The sequence below is a fragment of the Poecilia reticulata genome, chromosome 16, assembly GCF_904066995.2.
Source record: "Poecilia reticulata chromosome 16, P_reticulata-male-v2, whole genome shotgun sequence".
Lineage (NCBI taxonomy): Eukaryota > Metazoa > Chordata > Actinopteri > Cyprinodontiformes > Poeciliidae > Poecilia > Poecilia reticulata.
In genome coordinates, this window is record NC_088845.1 from 15,550,132 (window position 1) to 15,577,535 (window position 27,404).

At 39.4% G+C, this 27,404-nt stretch overlaps 1 protein-coding gene across 2 annotated transcripts in view; it reads left to right on the forward strand.

Annotated features, from left to right (window-relative positions):
- Positions 1-9,074: 9,074 nt before the first annotated feature.
- The window catches only part of itga10 (integrin, alpha 10), a 34,186-nt gene continuing 15,856 nt past the window's right edge, over positions 9,075-27,404 (forward strand). Inside the window, exons 1-8 of one of the 2 annotated variants that reach the window (XM_008432750.3) lie at positions 9,075-9,396; positions 9,506-9,860; positions 18,862-18,973; positions 19,059-19,168; positions 19,258-19,346; positions 21,093-21,207; positions 22,525-22,652; positions 23,242-23,390. In XM_008432750.3, coding sequence (XP_008430972.1) covers positions 9,809-9,860; positions 18,862-18,973; positions 19,059-19,168; positions 19,258-19,346; positions 21,093-21,207; positions 22,525-22,652; positions 23,242-23,390 — 755 coding nt within the window. In that variant the 5' untranslated portion in view covers positions 9,075-9,396; positions 9,506-9,808. Of the gene's footprint in view, positions 9,861-18,861; positions 18,974-19,058; positions 19,169-19,257; positions 19,347-21,092; positions 21,208-22,524; positions 22,653-23,241; positions 23,391-27,404 lie in introns of both variants that reach the window. The other variant, XM_081597226.1, reaches the window with a different exon arrangement.

A 27,404-nucleotide genomic window follows, 5' to 3' on the forward strand; every position in this document is an offset into this window, starting at 1 on the left:
TGTACAAGATGATGGCGACATCACACAGTGCCTTGATAAAGGCATGTGCAGATTATACGTGTCATGCAATAGTATAATTACAATATTAAACTCTGTTTGAATATCTTTCTCACGTTACAGACATGATGCACAAACACAAATTAAAGCTAATTATTTCCACAAATAAAAAAATTAAAAAAGTGAAGTGCATATGTATTCACACCCCCCCGATTTAAGAATCATGTTTCACTGTAGTTACAAGCTCTTTTGGGTATGTGTCTGTAGAGTTTTTGCTCATCTTTTTTATTTACAAAATAACAGTTTCAAGTTTATTTTTACATATTTGTGATTAGATTAAAGTCTGGGCTTTGACTAACACAACAATATTTGTCAATCTAAACCTAAAAATGACTCTTTTTAAATACAAGCAACACCCAAGTAATTCAAGTAATACCATCTTTGTTTGTAAAACACACTTTGAACTTTTATTATTGTGGCTATACATTCAATTATTCATAAATTAGGTCCAGTTTAGGTAACAGGTTGGACATACACACGACATACACACAACCTATTGGTTGTTAAAAACCAACCCTAACTTCTAAACCAACATGGCTGCCTTCCATTAAAACCAATGGGGGAAAAAACTAAATAAACTTTTTTTTTTTTTCCTTTCTGGTGTTTTTTTATTTGAGTGAATCCATTGCATGGGTCTGTTGATTCAGAGTTTTTAAAAATGTCTCTTAAAATCCCAGTAAAATGCATTTCTGCTGTGGTTGTAGTGTGACAGAATGGGAAGAAGTTCAACAAGTTCAACACATTTAAATAATCTGTGCTGTTACTCACACTTCAAAGACAGGAAAGCCATTACTAATGTTGTTCTGGTCCATCGGAAACTTGCAAGCTTGCATTTAGATGCAACAATTAATATTTTATTTGAGCCACAGTATTCTCAGAGTTTCCATTTTTTTACTGTCTAATGGGCCACAGGAAAGACATGAGAGAGTGTGGAAGGCATGCAGAAAAGGTCTTGAAAAGATATCTGGAAATGAGCACCGTGTTTCCCCGAGTCCGTTCCATCGCTTTGACATCTGCGCAAAGTAACGTTTCACAAGTGGAAAGTAAAATAAAAGTGGAACAGAGATGAGAGCAAAAGAGAGATTAATTTGTAGCCCAAAAAGAGGGGTGAGTTATTGCTTCCTTTAAAGTCTACTGTCTGTAATGAAAGATAAATCTCTCAATCAGGCACAGAGGAGGCTAAGTTTCATTCAAACATGTCGTCTTTGTGAGCTCTTCTGAGGGGAATCTCCAAACTGATATCAGCAGTTCAGCAGAAGCACACATCTCCCTCTTCTGCTGTGCAGATAGCCAACCCTCAGTTTACAGGCCGAGCCGATTGAATGAGCTCTTTGTAATAGTGAAGAGGTAATGACAAATCTGATTACAGACTCTGAACATTTAACTCTGGGGATAGCAGCAGAGCTGGAGGATGGAGTTTGAAGGAAAGACAGAGAGAAAGCGTGGGCGAAGCTGAAAAGGGAGAGTGAACGGGCAATTCATCAGGCTTAGATAGTCAAACTACCATTAACTTTATATTTTGCTTTCAAAGAGCATCTGGCACATTACTGTTTCTTGGGCGTTTGATTAGATTCAGCACTTTCCCTCCAAGGTAAGAGCTGGTTACTTTAGCTCCCTCCACAGACGCTCCGCCAGACTCGGGTCAGGACTCCAGCTGGACCGCAGCCAAACTTTCATGTTACTTCCAGTCAGAAGAAACACGAGAACGACATTTGTGCACAACTATTGAACAAGGATTATTTTTATTGCTCACAAAATACGATGCTCTCAACTTATACAAAATTTTAATTAACCTCAAATTAGATTGATTGAGCAAGTAAAAGTGAGGTTTTTGCTTTCTAAACAGAATATATGTGGACAATTATTTGGCACCATTCATTGTGCAGAATTACTATGCAACTAAATGAGAAACACATTTTCTGATCCGACTTTCTTATATTCATTTCTTCAAATAAGAATTGTAAACAACTCCAAAGTTTCTAATAAAAGTTTCTGACATAAAAAAAAAATAAAATTTGTCAATAACTTAGCCTGGCTTCTTTTCAATAACAGTGATCAGCTGTCCATTCATGGACGGTTTCTTGATCTGTTGTTGATCAACTTTTTGTCCAGCAGGACAAAACTCGGATGCACGTGATGAAGGATTGTCCCAGATGAAAATCGTTGTCTTTTTGACTGATGCAGATTCTTCCTGCACCACTGTCCGAGGAAAGTGTCTCCTAAAAACTGGTTTGTTAGTTGATTTCAAGCTCACCTTCAGCCTGACCATGAGGTCAAAAGGTCAAACTTGTTTATTATTTACTCGCTAGAATCTGGGACGTTGACAGAAATCTGACATTTAGCCTATTCATAAAGTAAGGTTAACCAACAATTTCTTCACAGTGAGCAAAATGGTGTGAAATATATTTACACAGTCTATAAATTGGGTACCATCGATTGGATGTGGAGTTTCAGGAGGTTCTGTTGTTTGTTAGATGTGTAAAACCTGTCTCATTTTCTTGGTCTTGGAAACGACTTTGTGCAAAAAAATCTCTGTCATGAACCACAAAACCACACTTTGGATAAAGGAAGTCAGTAAATAATTAAAAAGTTTGAAAGTCTAAAGAGGGCAAAACTGACAAGCAACCAAAAAAGACACAGTTTTATTTGGGAATTTTATGATGCTGAATGAGATAAAACGGTTGTCAAGAAGAAAAAACAACCTGTGAATAAATAAATGTATTATTTAAGATTATTAGGTAATGACACTTGCTTCAATTTCCATCATTCGGCATTTGAAGCAAGACATGCAACAGCTTGTGAGCACTTTTAGCTCCCCTGTGGCAAGGATCGCAAATTATAGAAGCTTTTCATTGCAGCCAAGAGTCTTTATGCCCATTTGTCTGCCAGCTAAGGTGAAATTCGTGGAATGTTGCTTCAAATGAGGGCTAATAATTATGCTCTTCATGTCATGTGCAATGAAATGAAAGCCCAATGTTTGATGAATCCACTGTGGTGCTTCACAGCAGAAATTTAACTTGAAAATCTTTTTTCTTAAGCGCTCCCTGTTCATTTGAGGACATGAAGGACCACTCCAGCGAGTAAAGAGTCTTCCTGAAGGTTTTCTACATTTAAACAGAGGCTTTGTTTTAACTCATTATCAATTCAATGAGCATCAGTTTTGACATGCCCTACATCTCAACTCCATACCAGCTATTGCTGATAAATGGCTTTTTAGGAATTACACAATGTGCTTTGAGCAACCTAAACACAAAACCTGAACTCTGCCAAAAAGTCATTTACTTTAAGAGTATTATTGGTTCTTATAAAGACTAGTTAGCTGCTAACAAAGGAACTGATTGTTAGGACACGGTTCATGGAGCCACAGGAATTTTAAAAGTATTCAGTTTGCATCATGAAGCCTTTATACTAAAAATAAAGAGCCATAGCAAACAAACTGAGCCTCAGTGTCATTCAGATTAGATATCTTGATGAAGACCCACATTTTATGCGCTTGTTTCTTGCATTGCATCATTTTTAGGCAATAAATAAATCCTGCACCACCACAGTTTTGGAAAAATGAATTAATTATGACATTCCTAATATTTTCATTCAGCTCAATACATTTCTAAATTAGTACACCAAGTACATCTTTGGGTGTGATGATCAGTATCATGCAAATCAGTTTGAGTGATTTAGAAAAATAAAAAGAAGAAATGCCCCAGTTACTCCAAAGAGGCTCAATTTAAGAGCTAATTTCCGTGTGCAAGACAACTCAAACATAAAGCATTTCATTGCTGGTTAAGCATGCACAGAGGTTTTGGTCTACGCCATCTTCCCTTAAAAGTAAGATTCAGATTCAGCTTTTAAAACACTGAAAACACTGCCACAGGAAATACTGAAAAACTAAAAAAGTCTTAAAAGACCTGGCTGCACAAAGTTTATGAACAAAAAAAAAAATCCCATCAAGCTGCCACCACTTTTAAATGTAGCTTAGCATTCCTGTTCTGTATGTTAATATAATAAAAGAAAAAGAACAAAACAGTTTTAACAGTTTTGTCTGTTCAGTTTAAGGTTTAAGCTATGCAGACTGGGAATACTTCATAAACGTCAGTGGAGCTTGTTCCACCATAAACTGTCTTCTGTGTGCTAAACTGAGGCAAATGTGGCTTAGGTTAAAAAAGCCATGTCCAACTCGTATCCTGTTTTATGGAATATAGCATCAAATTAATCAGATTTATACACATTCAACCAAATCTTGAAGACTAAGTTACTTGCACATTTACTCCCAATAACAATGCAATTACATTTAAATAACCATGTAACCCCAAAGAGTAAAGATTTTCCAACCAAGGAAGCACAGCTGATTGCTCTGAGCCGTATAGAAATCCCTCATCCTGACTAAGCATGTGACAGTGGAGAGGAAATACTCCCTCTTAACTGGAAGAAACCTCCAGCAGAATCAGTACGAGTTGCTGTGACAGAACGCATACGCAGAAAACCCTCAGATCCAACCACAGGTCCGGGAACACTTTGTTTGGGAAGAAAAAACTGATTATATAGCGTTGGGGGAATTCAAATCCAAATAGTGGATCCCAAAGGGAAATTAAAGTTACAAAATAGAGTCTTTATTTATTAAATGGTATTTAAATAAGAGATGCGCCATCTGCTTGACTTCTCCAAGAAACTTTATCCCCGATTCTGTCTGATGCAGGTAAGACGATTAAAACTCATACTTAGTCTGAAAATCCTCACTTTACACAATCTGAACTTTGCCTTTGACAGACCAAGCCATGCTGCGTCTTGGTGTCACTTGACTGGTTGCAGAGGTCTGAGGTTTGGGAATGAGAGGAGGAGGAAGAATCCCACAGAGCCAACACCTAAATGACTGCACACATAACTGACTGTAAAGCATGCGAGTACATGCAAATTTCCACCAAAGCTGCTGCACAGAGACTGGCAAAAACAAGAGCTTGTATTTTCTCAAGAAAGTTCATAAACCCTCATGGGAAAAGAAAAACAGGTTAAACGCACTGTTGAAAAAACAAATATTCATTATAAGACCGAGAGGTGTAAAATGCTGGCATAGTTCCTGTAAAAACTTTCCTGTGTGACTGACAGCTCAGGATCACTTCATGGAAAAAAGGAAAACAGGCTTTTCTTCTTACATACCCACACATCACAGCTGCTCTACCGAACAGATACAATAAGACACACTCCTCTACTACATCCCCACCACAAATTTACAAATATATAATTTATGCTTCCTGTTGATTTATTATCTTACCAGTAAAATATACTACACATATGCAAACTAATACAAGTACATTCAGCAGACATTTCAGACTAGAATCATAATACCCAATTTCATCTTAATATTTAACCTCGTTATGGTTTGTAAATGCTGTTAAGGTTATCAAGTCTGAACTGATGCAAGCCGTTTTATTACATCAGTGCAACTCTGCAAAAGCTCATTTCATACCGGACCTCAAAGGGGTCCTTGTTGTGCTGTTACACAGAGAGAGAGAGAGTGTGTGTGTGTGTGTGTGTGTGTGTGTGTGTGTGTGTGTGTGTGTGTGTGTGTGTGTGCACTCTTACCAGGGTTGCATCTCGCTGCAGAGATCTACGAATGTGTGTTTACAGTGAGTGTCTTTGGTTGCGTGTGAACACCTCAACATGCAGAGCAACAGTCGTCTTGTGCCAAAAATGCAAAGGTGTGTCCCTGAAAAAATAAAACCCTTTTTGTGCCACCTGATGATTTAAGTCTTTATTTGGGGAATAAAAACTAAATACTATGAAAAGGAGCAGGAGCAGAGCAAGGATGTAGACACAAGAAGAAGACAAAGGCAAAACCGACAGGGATGCTGATGGAGATCAATGTGGATTAAACACTTAACGTTGGAGGGATGGTGGTGAGACGGAGGTCAGTTTCCCAATAATCGTCATCTTTTCTCCTACTGGACTCGTAAATTAAATGTTGCCGTCACTTCACTAGTCTGCTCTGCTGACCCCGTCGCACTCTCCGCCTGGCTGCTGGCGGACATCCATCCACACGAGTCCAAGAGAGGTTCAACGGCAAGATGGGGAGAGAAGAAAAGAGCCCATTTATTAATAATTGTCTGAATGTGAAAGAACAAATTCAACATTTCATGAATCCAAGATCAGCTGATCATCATGAGTGCTGCATCGACATGCAGAAGATTAATTAGCTTTGGATGATCTGTGAAATCTTCAACAAGTGAACAATCCCAGCAGGTTAGTAAAGAAGTCATGCTTCTTACTCCTGGATTATTAGATACATCAGTTACAACACAGCACCATCAAGTGGTTATGAGCTGAAATGTTTTGTAGAGGAGATTCGCTTTTTATCTTTTCGTTTTGAGAAAGTCCTTTTTTTTTTAACCTTAAGCACTGAATGGACTTTTCCAAAAATGTCTCACCCAACCACAGAGTTTTTGTTCGGATTTTGAATCCAACTATAAAACACCTTTAAAAGAACAATTATATACAATATTATATACACAAAACAATATTGTGAGAAATTACAAGGTAAAAGTTGAATGTATTTAATTAAAATGAATTAACTATGTCATCAATATTCAAAAGAAGTGTGTGTCACAGCAGAAAATAAGTAGTAAGCACGTTCAGCTGATGGCAACATGTAAAACAAATTGATTACCAAAGAACATCTGAAGAAATATGAATAAAACACAACTGTATTTTGTTTTTAGATGATTTAGTGTGTCAATATACGTTTCCATCACAGCAACACATCCTATTGACAAACCATGACAGTGGTTTGTACAAACCTAATCAGAACTTATACTTTATATATACTAAAGACTTGAAAATTCAAAGGAAACCAATATCACTGTAATAAAGGACAGAAACTGCTTCAAACCTTTTCAATAGCAGATTGTAAACGACGCAACACTGCCCCCTGCTGTTCAAACGTCTTGTGCACGCTGACAAAACTTCAAGTTGCATGGACTACATTAGAAAAGACTTTTAAGACTCTTACAGTTCCATCATTCATGACTTCTTAAGGAAAATTATTTTTGCAGACTCAACCATGTTAGGCAGGATGGTCAGGCGATTAAAATATCTGATGCAGACGCTTCATAAAATCCGTAATTTTATTTAAAGGAGGCTCTCTTTTATTTCTGAAGAGAAAACTGAAGAAGTTACATTCGTATATGAATCCATAACAGTTAAATTTCATGAAAAGTTTATAATGCATTGATTTTTTTTTAATCAACATTAAACGTCAAGTTTAATAATCAATACTGTAAAAAAATTTATATTCAGGGGAAAATACATTTATAGTTTTCCCAATTCCATTAAGTGTTAAAGTTGTGTGCACATCTTAACTTTTCACGTATTTTTTTTTTTTACTATTCAATGCATTTTCTTACCCTGCAGATGGCGCTGTAACACAGGATGAGATACGCTCTACAGGAGCAGCAAAACAACTGGATACAATACTCACGGGAGCCGTCAGAAATGTCAGGACACTTTGTCACATGAATAGCCTATAATAAATGTTTATCATTTCCTTGATAATTAAATACCCATCATGTGTTAGAAGTTTTTAAACACATCTGGATTTAAATGGAACCTCGAGTTAAGCTGTGGCTCTGAGGGGAAATGTTTGCCAAGAAAAAGGAGGAATGAACTCAAAGTGAGCCACCTTTGATCTGTCATCTTGGAAAATGCCACAGAAACATAAGATGACTTATGTGGCCTGAAACTCGCTGTTGTCTCACCACTTTCTCAGAACCATTCAGCTTCTTTCTCACTCTTCTCTCTCAGCTCAGCTGATGAGGGAAAACTTTACCAAGCTGTCTAAAGGTCAACTTTGGCCAGATGTCTCTTCTGGCACTGTGGCTGCAGCATTTCCCAACCCTGGTCCCCAGAGGCACACTGCTGGCCTGCAAGTTTTAGGTGTTTCCCTCCTTCAGCACACCTGATTTTAATTCATAGCTAATTAACAGGCTTCTGCTGAAATGCAATCATGTGAATCAGGTGTGTTAAAGAAGAAAAAAAAACATCTGAACATGCGGGACAGAGTGCCACGAGGATCAAGGAAACACTCAGATTCATCCTTTGAATCAATCTGGAACCAAAATACAAATGCAATAAAAACAGACTTATCTGTTAAAGGCTGCCACCAAGGGAGTGATAGAAGCAAAAGAAAATGGCCAAACTTATGCAAGCAGAAAATTTGAGTTTTAGAAAGCAAATGGCCAGATGTTATGGTGACTATGGTTGTCACAGTTCAGACCTGAAGGACCAGCGTCCTTTCCTGACTTAAACTATAAGATAAGACCATGTATTAAAGGCAGACGGAAATCAAAATAGCTCATTTCATTATGACTGCATATAAAACCATTAACACTGAAATCTTTCAGGAAATCGTTTATTTGACTCTATAGTCCAAGCAAATACACTAACATACAATATGTATATCGGGCTATTGGAGTGGATGTCCTAAATGTATGCCTCATGCTCCTGTGGTGGTCATCGCTCACAGCCTTTATATATGCCACAAAGCCACATGTCCAGTTTGTATTTATTTTTTATAAAAGCGACAAGAAGTCCATGAATCTAGTTTGTTGTCATTTTTCAGCAGGAAACGGACTGCTAGAGGTAACAACATTCATATATTTCTGCTGATCATAAAATGTTGCTTTCAAGTCAGAATAATAAAAAAAAAAAACAGTTCCCGCATTCATTCCCACTCTGTCGCTTTTTATTTCTTTAAGACAACACGGAACGGAATAGAACTTTCTTTGAGTTGGTAAAATATCATGTGTTTTTCACTATCAAGCCTCTATAAACTTTATATGGGCAGGAACTTGATTTTGGACAAATGTCATGCCTTTAATAATAAAACCAAAACAAACGGAACCAATTAGTCAGAGGAATAAGATGAGCTCTCGAAAACAGCGAGTGGGAAAGAAGGAGAGAGGAAGAGAGAGAGAGAGAGAGAGAGAGAGAGAGAGAGAGAGAGAGAGATGTCTGTGTGTGTGTGTGTGTAGGCTGAAAGTTTGTCAGTAGAAACCAGAACCAGAACCAGGCGCTCAGAGAGGAGTGGATGTATGTGGACGGATGGAGCGACGGGAGGCGTGAGAATAAATGCGCTCTTTCATTTCCAGCAGGGAAACCCGAAAGACACACATTCATGCGGACTCCGGCCCCGCGGGACTGAACAGCGAGAGTGGATCATGGGTAGGAAGCCATCGGGAGAAGCAGACGCATCGGTTCTGCTCCAAGTTTGAGCTGGAACTATTCGGTCTTCAAAGACGCGCTGCGGGGTCCGGAGGGATGACGCTCACCGCCGCTGATTGATCGATGAAGGTGTTGCACATTTGTTAAGGCTCAGCGACTCTGAAGTTTAGTCGGACGGGACAGGTGCACTCGCTCAATCTTTCTTTCTTTTTTTTCTTCTTCCTTTTTTTCCCTCCAGACTTGAAATATTACAACTAAGACAAAAGCAAAAATCACAAACAAGAATATCTTCATATATCTACCTTTAACAACCCGATAATTAGTCTGCAAATGAACCTGAGTCGAAATTTGGCGCTAACATGCGGAGCATTGTGAGTGGATTTAACGCATCTCCAGTGGAAAGAGAAAGCTGAGTATGTGGTGGATACAGAAGCGCTGCAGCAGCTCCGGGGAGACCGCTTTGTAAACAGAAGAGGAAAAAGAGGAGGAAGAAGTAGAAAAAAAACCGGACTAAAGGGACTGCTTTCATTCGGGCTTATAAATGGAGCTGCGCAAATACCTGTTGTGCCTGGAGTTTATTCTCCTTCTGAAAGGTAAGAGTTTCTCTCTGGGGTTTTGTGACATAATTACGATTTTAATATTTCTAAAGAATTTACTTGAGGATGTTCCACTAAATGATGATTTATTGAAGCTGCCAGCGCCTTTTAGTAAACTAGGGTATCATCATTTAAATATTTCAGTAATTTATTCAAGAAATCATGACACGTGATTATTCGAAAAAGATTCGTGTGTTGTGACTGATATATTTATTAACCTCCAGGTGAGTAAACCACAAAATGTAAATGATGAAGGTGCTATTAGAGAATAATATAAATTGAAAGTTGAGTGGAAGGAAAAAGTCGTTTTGAGAATTTTAGGACGGATGTTATGACTGCAGTGGGAGTCAGACTCTATAAACTACCGCACATATTTTTGGGGTATAAATTAAATTTCGCTCCTGAATCCGAGCTGATGCAAGAAGAGTTTTACTGAGGAGGAAAAAGAGCAGTTGTTTGCTCTGGGGTCCAAATAACCTCTTTTCAGCTGTAAATACATTTGGATCTATTCTGGATATAACAAGTTCTAGAGGAAGAGAGGAGAGGCACAAAATCAGAGCTGCTGGACGTCCAGCAGGAAGTTTCCACTCAAGTCCAAAGTCAGAGCAGCTTCATAACCTTTAGCTCAGTCTTTCTCAAACCGTGGTACCCAGGCCACTGGTGGTCCACGGGGTACTGCATGTAAATGAACATTTAGCTGCCGTGACGTGAGCTCAGTGTGCGACGCTACAACTAGCTTACCAAAGGATTGTGTGTTAAAAATAATGATGGAAAACTGACTTAAAACCAAGTCACTGAAAAGTACTTGGTTGCTGGTGGAAAGAAAACAACTCCTGGACTGCTGATGTGATCAGAGGAAGCTCAGCTATAGCTGCTGCTGGGTGTTGATGTGTCAGACACTCGGTGCCACTCAGTGTCTGACACATCAACACCCAGCAGCAGCTATAACTGAACTTCCTCTGATCTCTGGTGGATTCCATTAGGAATCTCTATTGTTGTCTGCAGTCACAGACAATAAAATTTGGAGCCTCTTTTGTGACTCTGCTGTGTCTGTGTTGAAAGCCTAAACATCAGCCTCCAGCAAGTCAGGGAAATAACAGTTACTTTCTAAGACACATTGCTGCTTTTTGAAGAACAGCTAGTTAACAAAAGTCACAAATTACTTGATGGCAACGAAATTCTTCATGTTTAATGAAAAATGCAACAATCGTGAATCGTTTAAAGAGTTGTTGGTGGCGCTACGATGGCTGAATTGGGTCACCAAATCAATTTCTGCTCAGTGCTTCATAACATCTGGAACTGAAGTTTGTAAAGAGAAGATAAGAGGCTGACCGTACTGATGGCCATTAACCTCATTAATAGACAACCCGTGCCAATATCAGTGTCACACATCCCTCCCAGAGATCCTCTGATCTTTCTTTTCTGTGCCAGTGAACCACCAAGCAGACATTCCTCACATGGTTGTTCATGGAGGAGAGCAGGCATGTGCAGAAAAACACCTGGACACTCTCCATGTGTCCGATAGATCAAACATGCAAGGAAGTGAACGCCAGCCATCGAATTGTTTCTGGTTCAGAGTTTAATCTTTGGGACATAATTTATTTCGCCCTGCAACTTTGAGACGTGTCCTTGGTCCAACACTGAATCAAATAGCTGAATCACCTTCTCAGGATGCAGTCAGGTTCTCCACAGTCCTGCTAATTACCTGATTATTTGATTCAGGTGTGTTGAAACGTCTAAAAGTTGCAGGACACCGGCCCCGGAGGACTATATTCAAGACATTATAGCTGCAAGGATTTACATTTGTCCAAAAATGTTGCAGTTTCATCCCCTCTTACAACTGACTGACCCGAGCCGCCGCGAGACACGACCTCTCCAGTCATATCAGCAGCTCCCATCTCTGAGACGTGAAGTCTGAAGTTCCTGTAATGAGGGTCTTGTGGCGTGTTCGTTTTCACCGTGAAGCGTGAACGTCAGCCGCCCTCCGCTGCTCGCGACTGCTGTAGCGGGGCAGTCTAGCACACCTCATTGAAGTGTTCCTGCTCAGCAGAAAGAACGTGAAGAAAAAGCCCATTGTTGTCTGCCTCGAGAAGTGTGCGATTGTGATTCTGATAAGTGGTGGGTGAGCTGCTGTATTGCGCCACGCTTCCATGAAGCAGAGTAAGATCAACAGGCTGATTTTTCTTTTGTTTTTGCTAACTTTACAAAGAGCTAATCCTCTCGATGCGGCAAGTGCTGAGGGTTTTGTGACGTTAACCTGTAAGATTAAAACGTTGGCATTCGCAGGAAGCCGTTGAGTAATTATAGCTACGTGCTGTGGGCCTAGAAATACCCAAAAGACATTGCAGAAACAAGTACATATTTTAAGAAAAACACCAGTAGTCAAATTTAGCTTATCTCATTTAGCCACATTAGCCGTTTCAATCCAGCATGAACAAGCCAAAGTGCTTTCTTCGCTTTGAACATTTGCATCGCCCTCTACAGTAGCTTGTGTAGCTGCAATGATGGTGTTCCTGCCTCTTTGTGTCATTCTGGAGCATGTAGGTGACTGAGTATGTGTGTAATGTTAATGGTTTTAGCAGAGTTGCCCCTGATGTGGACAGCAGGACTCCCATGTCTGTTATGCTTTACTGAGATGTCAAACACAGGTGTGTGTGTGTGTGTGTGTGTGTGCTTCTCTTGCTATCTGCTTGTTATTTTGCTGACTTTCATTCCCGCTCCCCACTCATCATCCACCCACGGCTCCCCAGGAGAATGTGACAGAGATGGGAATAAAACATAATCGACATAATGGAGAGAAAATCTGGTGAAGAGAGGTGGAGGACGGGAAAACATAATGAGTCAGGTGAAGAGAGCTGAGATGTTCACGAAGACACGTCACTGCGGGATGTTTTCTAAACTAGGGTTGCAGGATAATGAAGTGGAAAACGGGGACTGGGAGTCTTGTACAGAATTATGCAAATGTTTTAACCAGCTGTGCCTCCTGCAATGAGCCAGGCCAGGTTTTCTTGTAATCTTATTTAGTGGTTTGGTCATTTTGTTCTCCAGGATTTATGAAGGTTTTTCACAGTTGTTGTTTGGACTTTGACTGTTTTGACCTAATTTTGGCCCAGTTCTTGTTCTTGATCATGACAGTATGATTCACAAGATGAAAAGCAGACACAGGAAAATGTCAAATGTGTGAGACAGACATCACAAGAACAGCTTTGGTATGGTTGTCCTGATCTGGATATCTCAGCCCACCCAAAGACTTTCACAGCGCTGTAACCTCAGTCTTTCCCAGCAGCGACAAATATTTTGTCCTAAGAATACTTTGTGAGAAGGCTTTGTAAGACGTACTTTCCCGTCTTATTTAAGCTAATTTCTTCCTCTGATTAGAGATTTTGTTTGTTTGGAGCAGTTTGCTGCGTAGTTAAGCTCGCATTAGCATGTTTATTCTCTGATTTTATGTCATGCGTCGCTAATTGGGTGCATGACATATTGCAGTTACTTGTTAGCAGCCAAAACATTGTTGTCCTGTTGCATAAATTTCCTCTCTGCTTTGAGCATCGTACAATTGAATGACTGCTGTTCTAGCTGCTTTCTGTATAACTATCTTTCTAAGTGCAGAGGAGGCTCTGTGACAGACATAAACCTGCTACATGCTGAGTAGTTTGTCTTTCTGTGCGAATGTCCCAATAAAAAGGTTAAAAACACTGGGATTGTTAAACAAACAAAGATTTTTTTTGACTAGTAGAATTCTGCACCCAGTAGATAATGCAGATTTGCAAGCTTATACACATAAATATTAGTTTAAAAAACAAAACAAAAAAAAAACGTCCATACAGCTCACTAGGGATTTACAACTGACATTAAGATGCAGACAGTAAACAAACAGGTATGAGAAGTCAAGTTTAGTCAGGAACTCCAGCAACACCTTGATCTGGGTCCAGGTATTCCTCCAAGAATCTGGAAGTCATTTCTTTGTGAAATAGGATCAAATCTAGCAAAAGGCCAGAGAGATTCATCATCCTTCAGTTGGTCATCTGCTTTGCTTTCTTTGAAAATCCCCATGTTGGTACTAAATACAGTTTTACATCTGCTTTACCTACACTATCTTTCATATCTCCCAAATATTTAGCAGAATAAAAGAAACCTGTAACAAACTCCCTAAAGACACATTAATGGTTGTGTTTTGTGTGCACACACAGACAAACACAAAAAATCATCTTAATTCTGGACTGAAAATGAGTTCAAACAATCCTTTAGGCTAAAGAAAAACTTTGAAAGTCCTTCAGGATGTCTGAAAACGTTTGGGAACCAACGTTTGGCGTGGTTTAAATGGCATCTTTGTGTCGGTACCGTAGAATAAAGAAGACTGTGGCATCGGGTTCAGTTCGTTCCCGTTCTTTCCAGCGACAACTGTTCACATCCAGCAGCAGTAGCACCCAAAGCTGAGTTTGTGGTTCAGGAAATCTGGACTTGGTTTTGGTTGATGTATGTTTGCCACCAGTTGTCATGACAATTAGTGGCCAAAAAGCTGCCTCTGGCACGATGTCATGTATAAAGCCAGTGTAAATGGATGCAGAGAAGAAAGGACAGAGCAAGACAAACGACAGTGCTGCTCTGCGAGAACAAGGGTAGAACGTCACAGGAAGCTTGCATGTCCTTATGCGCCTGTTGTAAAAGTGTGTGGAAAACTGAGAGCAGCTTTTTATAGCTTATATGGGCGAATGAATGAATCGAAAGGCAAAAGATGAAATCGTCAAAAACGGTTAGTGGAGACCAAATTTAAAACAGCGGTTTGTGCGACGTAATAAAACCCAGAAGCGTTTCACAGCAATGTTGGCGTTAAGTACACATGGCGGCCGAGCAAATAATTTCAAAGAAGCTTGGATTTTCAGAAAGAACACATGGAAGGAAGGACATACAATAAATAAGACATGTGTGAGCAATCAGACAATTCATAAATCTTATCTGATGCGGAATGTCTTGCAGTTGACACGTGACTGCAAAGGGAGCAGAGGAAAGGCTAAAGGGGATTCATCTCTAGTAAGGGAACTGGTCACAGATGCTGCCAAATGTTAAACACACATGTTCAGAAATGACTTAATGCAACCTTTAGATAGAGAAAACACACTAAGAACACGCTTATGGTTTCACAGTTTGCTGGAGATTGACAGCGGCTCTGCAAGGACATAATACTTTTGGTATCAGTGTGAAAACCGACAGAGCTCCAGGTATCAGGTGTCGTGTGTGTTAAACAGCCGGCCACACTGTGTTTACAGAAATCTGCAATAATCTGCTGGAGTTAATAACAGGCAGTAAAGTTGAAGAGGAATGGATAAGTTTTTCCAATTGCATGTTCAGGCTGATGAAGAGTAGGATACATGTAGTGATATGACCTTGTACAATAAACATCATAGCCTAAAAATATATGATTATACAGAAAGTAAAAACAGTGATGGAGTCTCTGGGCATGAAGACCAATTAATGTGAGGGGATTTTAAAGCGAGTAGCACTTAACTAAATACGTTATAATACTAAATTATTATAACTTTATTAATTAATATTTCAGATTTCTTTTGCTGCAGTAAGAATAATGCAGTTACTTTACCGATTTCATCATCCTATCCTTATTTTTTTTAAATTATTGTTTAGTTATTGAGGTAGTGTTGTGACTACACAGGAATCTCATACTGACTTTATCTTAATTTTACATCAGCAGTGCAACAAGAAGACACAAAAAGCAACCCCAGGACAACCAAAAAACTAATATAAATTAACAAAAATATTCTAAAAAGTTATTAAAAACTTGAGTATTTCCAAGAATCTTACCCTAAGCTGAAGCTTACTTGTGCTTTTTTTTTCTCTGATCACATTTTGCACTCAAATTACCCAAAAAACTCAAAACATAAATCCAAATTACCTTCATTAAAGCAACAAAATCCCCACAGATTTTGTTTTTCTTAAAGTTTAGAGCTGAACAACAGACAGACTTTGTCACATCTTGAACTGTGGTTTTTTTTTTTTTTTGTTTAGCTGAACATACATATGTTTCTAGCTATGAGTCCCCTGGTGAGCAAATCTGGACACAAGACAGAGAAGAAAATTTCACGCTCAATGAGGATACCAGAAAGTAAATCTGCAAGTACAAAGTAGGTGGAAGAAACTGAATTCTGTGAGAAAAGCAGGAACAGAGATGGATGAGAAACGCTGAACGTATCCAGTTTCCCCCCTAAACCAAGTGGAATCCCCCTCTGATTGGTCTGAACGAGGTAAATGTGTGTTTTAGTGGGAAAGTGCAGGAGGACCTGGGGCACAGTCCAATAATCCAATGATCCAGTCCTGTTCAAATAACAGAGTGAGACTGAGGAAGCCTCTGCAGATGAACCAGGAGGCTGCAAAATTGCACACAAGGTCAAATGTATTTAGAAAGCCTCTTTATTTTCCGACACATTTAACGTCCTACCGCGCAGGGCTACAATTAACGCAGCTTTAACTGGCTAATTGTCAACTGTCAAGACCGGAGGAGAGTTTTATTTTCAGGTTGAGCTAAAGATAATGTTCTCCAAAACACTTTAATTTAGGAGAAAATGTGTAGGAAGAAATGCAGCAATGTCCAATGAAATGCAAGTAAGATGAGCACGTGTGCTTCCTGGAACAGGATGTTTCAAACGCACTCCCTGCACAGCCTCCTTCTAATTATATATGACACTACTTTTGACAGAAAATGATGTTCATTATAAAACCACATGAAAATATCTTAATATCTAAATCAGTGGTTCTTAACCTTTTTTGAGGTACCGAACCCAACAGGTTTCATATGCGCATTCACTGAACCCTCCTGTAGTGATAAATAAAATATTTTTTCCCCCCCCCAAATTCAAGACATACGGGTGACCCAACTAGACTCTAGTTGGGTGATCACTAAATCTTCTTAAAAGGTAGAGTCTCTGAGAACAGTTCTTCAAAATATAGTCAGTGTTTTCAGCAAAGTTGAGCTGACTGTCCTGGAATGACCCAAGGTATTTAAAATTTGCCACAGTTTCAACAGGTTGGCCATCGAGAGAAACTGGAACCTCTTTAAGGTCTTGTTTAGGTTATTTTAATTAGCTCTACATTGTTAAGAGAATGAAAAATTAATAATAAATAAAGACTTTGCGGTATTCTGATTTAGGAATGTAATTATATTAGTTGTGTTACCACCCCCACGCCACTAGAGGCAGTAGCAACCCCGAAAACAGTAATTAAAGACAAAAGTTCAAATCCATGCTGAGAAGAGCTCCTTCAATCAGGGCTCCTCCGCAGCTCTGATTGGCTAAGCAATGTAACTTGATCCTCTGCAGCAAGTGATGGTGGCAGAGGCTCCGCCGAACCCCTGAGACCGACTCATCGAACCCTTGGGGTTAAGAACCACTGATCTAAATGATTTAGTGATGTTGAGGAAACACAAAGTTAAGCAGGTTGATCAATGTTAGCGGCTTCACTCAGCTTTGTGTTAAAAATGGCTCAAATATTAATAGGACCATGCTAAAAATATTCACATTCCTTATTTTATCACATTACACATTACTGCCAGAAATATTTGCTGGGGTTTTTGAAGAGGTGGGTAGTAACTATTTATGTTGACTCTGATACATTTATTTGAGTAACTCTTTGAATAAAATGTACTTGTTTTGCATTAAGGTATTGTGTAATTATCTTATTTATTTGCATTAATTTCTAAGTGATGCACAATTGTAAAGTGGAAAGAAAATTTCGAATGCTTTTTAAGTGTTTTACAAAAAGAAATCTGAAAAATGCGTTCTATTTTGTTGTATTCGGAATCCCATTCTCCTTCCCTTCGTCCGCTCATTCTTCTGGAAAACTGTTCAAACCAAGGAAGTTCATTTGCAGAGCAGCTGTGAACATTAACTATGAGATACTTGCCACAAATTCTCAGATGGATTTATGCCTGTACTTTGACTGGGCCAGTCATTCCTTGATTGTATTCAGTTGTGATCAGGGTTAGACAGTAGATAGGTGGAGCCAAATATAATCATTACTTGATGTATTCAGGTGCAAACTGCAGAAAAACTCTGGCTGACAAATATTAGAACGACTGATGATATTAATCAGTCTGTTATAAATGTCTACAGAGGAATTTCTGCTAACAACTTGAAGATAGAACCGCTGCTGCGATCACACAGTTGTACTTACTTTAAAAGGTAAATACATAATTGACTAGTAGAAGCACATGGTAGGGTGAGTTATTGGAATTTGAAAAAAAGAAAAAAGAATGTCTCAAGCTTTCGGTATCAGTCCTTCCTTTACTATTCACCTGATTAACTTCTGAACGTGTGAAAACCAAGAACTTGTGTAACTTAAATGAGTGCGCCTCAATTTCGTCTCAGCAGCTCGGTGACCTGCCTCCCATCCTGCTGCTTTCTGTCCTCCATGTGTCTTTCTCCGCTCTCCTACCAACTATGAAGGGCAGGCCTGTGTATCAAAACAGGGAGCTTACTATGCTTCAAGGTTTTTCTAACCCACACCCTTCCCTGCTTTGCCTCACTCCTCCTCTCTCCTATCCCCCTTTCCTCTGTCACTTTTCATCGCAAGATCTCCTGTTTCCTTGATCTTTTCCTTCTTTTCAGAGAAACCACTGTAAAATAATAATAATAAAAAAATAACTCCATGCTACACAACATCCCCAACCAGGTTTTGCATATTCTCCACTGATTTCTATGGTTTATTTTAAAGCAAAGAACATGTTGGCAAACACACTCAGGAGTGCGGCGATCCGCAGATCATTATCTTGTCAACATCTTCTTGTTCCCGATTAGTTCTTCTGCATTTGGAAATAGAGAGAAAAGCACATCACTGCATAGATTTATAGAGCATGCAAAGTTAATGAATAATCTACTGAAATAGATGGATGAATGGATGCTGCCTCTTCTCCACCGTGACAGCATTTCACGTTTCCTTCTCTTTACTTCTGCAACTTTTAATTCTTCAACATCTCTGTTGTTTCTTCCAGGGTTGTGTCAGTGTTTCAACATAGATGTGAAACATCCTCGCGTCTTCACCGGTCCGGAGGACGCCCAGTTTGGCTTCTCTGTCCTACAGCATGAAGCAGAAGGAGAGAAATCGTAAGTATCTGCGTTGGCGGAGGTGAATGTGAAGTAAGAACTATTTACGTGATGGTGTGATAACATTTGGGTGGCTCTGCCGAAGGATGCTGGTTGGAGCCCCGTGGGATGGGCCGCCCAACAACAGGAAAGGAGACGTGTATAAATGTGTGGTGGGGGAGGAGAAAAACTCAAACTGTAGCAAAGTAAACCTTGGTGAGAGACAAAAAAAATTTAAAGTTGAATGTCGGTACTAAAGCTGTATGTCCAGATATTAAGTAGATCTTTTTATTTGTGTACTTCAGGTGAAACTGCTCTTCGTAATGTTTCTAAAAACCTGAGGAACTCTCACCTGGGAATGACCCTCACACCGGACTCACCTGATGGATTTTTGGTACGTTGGTTCTCTAATTTTTAAAATTTGTATACTCATGGAAAACTGACGACACTTCAGATCAAACGAATTGGTCAAAATTAGAGATCCAAATGCTGAGGTAAGTAATATATCAACATATTTGTATGGATAGATGGATTTTTTGACATTATTAGGCATATTTGCTGTATGAAACAGCAGGGTGACACTTTATTTGAAGGGGTGTGCATAAGAGACTGTCATAAACATGACGTAGCACACATCATGAACATGTATGACTCTTCATAAGTGTTTACGACAAAGTGTCTTTTGGTAAATAATGACATTTTAAATGCAAAGGTGCCCTGAAAGTTGCATTAAAAGTACATTAAAAGTGTCTACAGCAGGAGAATGATTTTTTCAGAAATTTCAGCAAATGAATGTAAACAATCATTAGACTTTTACTCCCAAGTATGTGCCACTTTGGTCTGATCTAACACATAAAATCCCAGTAAAATACATCGAAGAAGTGATTTTAATGGCATCAAACGTGAAAAAGTTCAAGAAAGTATAGTTTAGATAGTAGATAGTTTGAGTTTTAGTTATAAACACTCAGATTGAAGAGCAGATTATCACCAACTGTTTAGTTTCCATCACATTCACTGATAGTCAGGGTTTATTCTGAAAAACAAGTCTCTCTCCGTTCTAGGCCTGGCTCTGCAGCTCCGATAATAACATTTTATTGTTGCTCTCTTGGCCTAATTTCTCCAGTCAAACACACTTCACCCTTAACCAGGAGGCAGTCGTGTGTGTGCTCGTGTTTTCTGCCAGGATTCTTGTTCTACTCCGGGTGTGGAGTCGTGTACAGTTCACAAACGACTGCCAGCTCAGGCAGCTTTAATGCGAGCATATGTTTAACTGTGAGTGTGTGTGTGAGTGTGTGTGTGAGAGTTTTTATGTTAACCCCAGTGGTCAGGTCTATAACAGGACTGGAATGCGTCTCCGGCCCTTCTGTAATGACAGACCTACCAAAAGCCATAGCACCTCTTTCGCTTCGCTCCATCCTCTCCCTCCGTGGTTTCCTCCCATGATTCTCTCCATCTCATCCCTGCTGCCTGTCTGTGCGCCTGAGGAGAAGCCCATTCTTAATGACAGGGGAAGAAAAACCAGGATGTTTCTCTTTCTCTCGTTCTACCCCCTTTTTATCCCATTTTCACCCCTCCCTCCTTTTGTCTCTTTGTAGCTGATTTTCCCTTTTAAGTTCTTCCTTCATTCTTTCCTCCAAGTATGAAAACCAACGAAACGGCGTTTGAAGACAGAAATATTTTTATAGGACGCCCCCCGCCCCTCTCAGCCGCCCCACATTTAACACAATCAGTTTCAAATTGCTGTGTTTCTCTTGGTTTCCAGCTCTGTTAAACCGCTCATGACAACAGTGACTGCCAGCATGTCAACAATGGTCTCCCTCCCTCTGTCTCCGCCTCATTTTCTGTCCTCAAAACCACACCATTGTACTTTTTTTCCATGACTTATTCCCCTTTATGGCTTGTTTTCTTTTATTCCTACTGTTTTCTTCTTGGTTATTTTTAAATGTGTGACACAGACCTATTTGTCTGAATTCTTTGAAGGCAACGAAATGACCGCATCTCCTTCTGAGCAGAACGCAGATAAAGACATGAGGTCCTCGCACTGTCCGCCAGCGGCTCTGAATTCCCCTCCCCTGTGTTACACATGTTGATTCATGTGTTTGTTTACGACCCTGACCAAGTGTGTGCCTCTGTTCGGCAGGCGTGTGCCCCTCTGTGGTCGCAGGAGTGTGGGACGTCGATGTTCAGCACCGGCATCTGCGCCTCTGTTGGCAATGACTTGGAACCGAGAGGCACCATCGCTCCAACCGAGCAAAGTAATCACACATCTGTAGAAACGCAGGAACAGAAAGGACTCATGCTTGAGTAGGGTTGGGAAGTTTTTCAGCTTGGTAAATTAAATATGAATGTTTTGTATGTTAATAAATCTTTTTGCACTCTGTGTTTTTATGAAGGTATCATACTTTTCTAATTTTAAACTTTGACGTTATGAAAGCTGGCATTCTTATACTTTTGGGTAATATTTTAATCAAACTTAATATTTATCTAACACAAAAATCAAATGAACAAAACACTGCAAACAAATCTACCGAACAGAACTATAATAGTAATTTATTATATTATATTTATCTCTAATCTGCAGCCAGATGCAGCTTCATTTAGGGAGGTCAGTGATATTTTTGGTCTTTTGTGACAAGCTCTTCTGATTTTAAATGATGCTACTGTGCCATATCTTCACACATGATTGGCCGCAAGGCTTCCATGCTACCAATCAAGAGCCACTGAGAGTGAGAGCTGAGCAGCGATTCTTTGATTCACTAAAAAAAATTATCTCTCAGGGCCGAGGCTTTTGGTTATGACCCATCACTGATATTAAGGCCTAAAATGGTGCCTTGCAATGATATCTTCAACTTTATAACTTAATCTAATTTCGTCATGTTTCAACAACAAACTTCAATGTATTTTTCTATGATGATATGTGAACGATTGACAGAAAGCAGTAGATTATTTCAAAGTGAAAGAGAAAGCAAATGCAGCCAACAGCTTTCAGGATTAATAAGACCATTAAGAAGGTGAGATGTGAAGCATTCGTTCAGCCAACAGCAGGTTTTCTACATTGAGCTCATCAACATTTTCTTTGTTTAGAGTTTTATGGAGAGACTTTAAATAAATTTTATGCATAGTTAAAAAGTCGTAACGACTCTTATTGTCCCACGCTTTATGCCTAGTACTCCCTTAGTCAGGAGGCAGTTGAGATTTCTGCCAGGAAAACACAAGAACACACAAATTTGTAGGTCAGCAGCTGCATGGGACATGGCCATCTCCAGTTGTGATTCACGAATGAGCAGAGGGAGCTCAGAGGCAGGCTTATGTTAGAAACCTTTATGAAATAGACTCCAGAAGAGCTTGGACTGGACAACGATCTAAATTATCTACCACAAAGTCAGAAACTCAATAAATCAGAAACATGGGGTGAGGCCAAACCACTAAGAGCCTTAAAAACCAAGCAATAAGATTTAGTTTAAAACCTATTCTAAAACAAATGGGCACCCAGTGGAGGGAGGACAATTTTGCAATGTGACAGAACAGGGGAAAAAGTTCAAAGTGAATCAGCAGACTCTCTTGTGTGGCAGAGTGTCAGACCTTCATGGACATCGTGATCGTTGTGGACGGCTCGAACAGCATCTATCCCTGGTATGAAGTCCAGAACTTCCTCAGCAACATTCTCAGCAAGTTCCACATCAGCTCGGACCAGATGCAGGTACAAACTGCTCTCCACAACGTTCCAGCAGCAACCGCCTGCAATTATTACACACACACTTGTAATGGAAACTTGTGGGTTTGAGTTTACGTCAAATAACACATCTCATGGACCCCTTTGCTGTTGCCAGGAGAGGGAACATTCTCGTCTCTTGAGTGAAAACATGCACCAAGTGGAATTACGGGCAGGGTTGGCAAATATGACCAGAATGAACTGCTGCAGTAACGTCACAAGACAAAGAACCTTGGAGGTTTCTTTAGAAGAACAGGAATCAGAGTGGAGGGTGTGGGGACGTTACTCTGAAACGAATAACAAGAAGAGCGAGAGGGGGCTTGAGTTATGAAAAGGGAGGGTGGGGGGGTATTGGATAGCAGGCAGCATGAGGTGAAGAGGAAATACCTCTGGTTTTTGAATGAATTCAAAAATTCCCCAAGTGTGCTGTTTGCTTTAAGAACAGGGTTCGTACTTAAAGAGATAGTTCACTCCGGAAAACAAGAGCTTTACACGATGTTTCGACCAACTGTGTGCAAGCCCAGCTACGGATATGTGGCATTGCTGAAATGCTTGTGTGTTTGCATATTTTATTCAGGTTGGTATACTGCAGTACGCAGAAGTAGCAGTCCATGAGTGGTCTCTGAAGGACTACCAGACCACACAGGAGGTGGTGGAGGCCGCCAAGAACATCAGCCGACAGGAGGGACGAGAGACACGCACTGCATACGCCATCCAAATGGCCTGGTAGGCCTGTTAGTTACTGACCATAGATGATTCTCCTACAACAGGGGAAAGATTTGGCAGGAAACTGTCGGCTTGTTTGGATTTTGATGCAACATTCTCTGAGGTTTCTCTATAAAAATAACACGCCGTGGAGTTTGTTCTTGTAATAATATTTAAGTTGCTAGAACTGTTTGCCTACTCTCTTTGTTCTCCAAGGTGCTACTGATTAAACGATAATCAAACCATGAAATGTTTTGCCCTGCTTTACTGCATCCTGTTAGAATCTGTAAAGTGAATGTAGACAGTGACTGTTATCAGACGTAAGCATAAAGTGTGACCCTTTAAAAGGTAAAATTAGTCTGTCTAGGCTCTAGGGTCAAATTCTGTTGAAATTCAAATAGACACTTTGAATGTTTAAAAAAAAAAAAAGAAAAGAAAAAAGTTGAGTGTGAGAAAGGAAAACTCAGATTTTTTGATGGGGGTTTTGTATTTAGTTTGATTTGGAGCACAGAAGAAACAAAGTGGAAAAATAACTCTGGGCAAGCAGGCACGACTCAAGGATCCAAATTTATGAGTAAATTTTATAGAGCTGTTATCAGCCAACATGGCACAGATGTGATGTTGTCTCTATTAAAATGCCAGTCATTTGGTTTCTTACAGAACACTTACAGAACACACTCAGAATTGCAGTGATGGTTTTTACACTACAAGAGATGTAACTTACTGTAAATCTCCTATAAGATTTCAAGCCAGTCATTTTTACCGTAACAAAGTTGTAAAACATGAGACATGTCATTCAAATCTTACTTTATATATCATATGAGCTAAATGCAATGCATCCAAGTTAATAGTCCTCAATGCAGCAGTAAATGTAATTAAAGTGAAAAATGATACATATTTTTGTGGTGATAAAGTATTTTTAACTGTAAATAGATTTATTTTTATGTTTTTAAAGATACAGCTCTGGAAAAAAAATTGAAGAGCCAACTGCACTGAACCCCATTGAAAGCCTTGTGGTTATTCAACCAAATATTGATATCTGAACTCTTCCTGAGTTAAAACATTAGTGTTGTTGTTCCTAAATGAACATGAACTTGTTTTCTTGAAATTATTTGAAGTCTGAAAGCGCTGCATCTTTTTCGTTATTTTCACCATTTCTCATTTTCTGCAAATAAAAACAAAATGCTTGCTTGTATTTTCAGAGACATGTTGTCAGTAGTTCATAGAATAAAATAACAAAGTTAATTTTACTCAAACATATAAATGTAAAAAGGAAAATCAAAGAAACTAACGTGGTCTCCTCTTTTTTGCCAGAGTTGTAATTAAACATGATTCCAAATTTAAACGTAATCCAATCTACAGAGAGATGATTGGATTACAGAAAATATCTAATGAGCAGAAGTTGTGGACAAAAATGTATTGTTGATGTCAAAGGTCAGAGGAGAATGGGTGGAATGACTCAATATGACAGAAAGGAAAAGGCGGCTCAAATAGCCTCTCACTATGTCCAAGGTCTGCATAATGCCATCTCCTAATGATAACCACATGAAGTGCCACAATTATAAGAAAAGGATAAAAGAAACAAGAACAGGATCAAGAAGGAAAATGACAGATTGAAAAAATATTGATGAGTCTTGATGTCGGCTGTGATATTCGGACGATGGGACCAGAATTTGATGTAAACAGTTTAAAAGCATCGGTGTGTCTTCCTTGTGTTAGCTTAGACTGGTTGTTGTGATTGTCATAGCACACTGATTGTACAAACTAGCCATTATTTAAAGACAACAGCCCTCCTGAGTATTGTTGCTGACCACATCAATCCTTCATGACCACAGCGAACCCATCTGCCAGCAGGATAATGCACCATGTCTCCACGTTCAAATAATCTCAAGCAGGTTTTCTGAATCAGACAATGAGTTCACTGTATTGCAGTGGCCTCCACAGTCACCAGACTGTTTCTTTACACGTTAGAAGTTCAGAGGCTGGTGAATAGTCTTAAAGTATCTAATTCCTTTCAAAAATAAAATTCCTGCTTCTTTCAACTAGCTTAACCCACACGGCGCACCACACCCAGACGTGATCTGTGGCCATAGCTACCATTTTGGGATGTGAGTCTTGGAGCGACGTTCACTTTCCGCACGTACACACACACACACACACACACACACACACACACACACACACACACACACACACACACACACACACACACACACACACACACACACACAGAGCCACCAAATACGCAGCCACACAACCACTCAGGTAATTGGAGGCTTCCTGTTTTCTGCTAAATTTAAAGGGGGGAAACGTTTTGGAAAAGCAGTGAGACTAAACCATTAAAACAATGAACAGTAAAAAGGTAATATATGAGTTTAAATAGGTAAGAGAACTCACACTTTGGTTGGATTTACATTAAAACCTCCTCACCTGATCACACATACTTTCTCACAGATGGACAGATAGCATAGTTGGCACAGAGGAGAAGCATGACGGGGTCGAAAAGCAGCTGGGCTGGGCGAACCGACCGGCAGCTGGGTCAGCACCACCGAGGGTGTGGCCCGGCCTGGTCAGCCAAGTAGCACTCCTGCAGCTGCGAAAATACACTCAGTAATATTTACAGACAGCCACATTCTCACTTTGGGGTTGCAAAACTAATTTAATCAAATTTAGAATGTCACCAATTAAACCTTCTCTTAACGAGAAGCATTTGTAGGATTCATACGCTGACCTCCTAACCTCAGCTTTAACCTCTTAAGCTGCATGCTTGGCTTTTAACCTTTTTCTCTGACTTTGTGCTTATTGCAACCTTAACCAATGACCCAAACAACAAAAATAGATTCTGACAGGCAGGAAAAGTGTTTGGCTTTTGATAATCAGATTCTTGTTAGACTTACAGAAATGAGTTGTTATCAGGGGAACGTATATAAAGGAAGTCAATATTTCTGTAAAATTTCTGCATCCTAATAAGCAGTGAAAGTTGAGCAGCAATTAAAATGCATAATTCTGCATCAAAATAGATTCTTTTCATGCTTAAAACCTTTAATAAACTTATCTGAAGTGAAAATGACATTACCTTTATATAGTTAGACTATGTAGTGTTGGGGGATATCACATAATAATAATAACAAATCTACTATTTAATGTATCATTTCAGACTTTTGTTGAATGTTGAAGTTAAAGTTGTGTCAAAGTGCCACAACTCATTTGAACAGATACAGACTCAGAGATGTTTTGTCATAAACCAAACGCAGTATAGCAGCATCCATCACCAGCTAGAGAGCACGGTGTTGGAAGGGTGATGATCTGGGCTTGTTTTGCATCTACAGAGGATATTATAGCAAGGAAGCCAAACACAACCTTGTCTGAACTCTAAAGTATTGCACCGTTGAATCAAATCTGAAGTCAAATTGTGCTGTGCTGCATGAAAAACTAACATTTTTGTATTTCAGTCAAAATCCAGATTTCTTTTGGACTTGAATATTCTGGTGGAACATTAAAAGAACTGTTCAGAGGAGAATGCACACAGACAACAATGAACTGAAGGGACATTGTAAAAAGTAGTGGGTCAAAACTCCCCCAGAATGATGTGAGAGAAAGATAAGTTTATACAGAGGACAACTGAACATAACAAACACGATTAACATAAAGCCCTGGAACAAAAGTGTGTGTGTGTGTGTGTGTGTATGCGTGTGCGTGTGTGTGTGGTGGGGGTGGATGTTACTTCAGACAAACGCAACATGAAATCAAAGTAACTAAATTATTGAACTTTAACCTTATTTTGACCACCATTATTATTATTGGTAGGAAACTTTAACAGAGCCGACATTTTGTCTTCTGACAGACTTTTAGAGAGGCAACACCATACACTGTCAAACATGTAATTTTTTATTTGATCTTCTGACAGATGTCTGCCATATTTCCTGGCAGAATTTAACTTGCATAGTTGGCTGAAAAATACCTAAAAGCCAAGAAAGATTAAAAAAATTAAAGCAATTAAATGCCTTAATTGCTTTCTTGTCCGTTGTCTCTTCT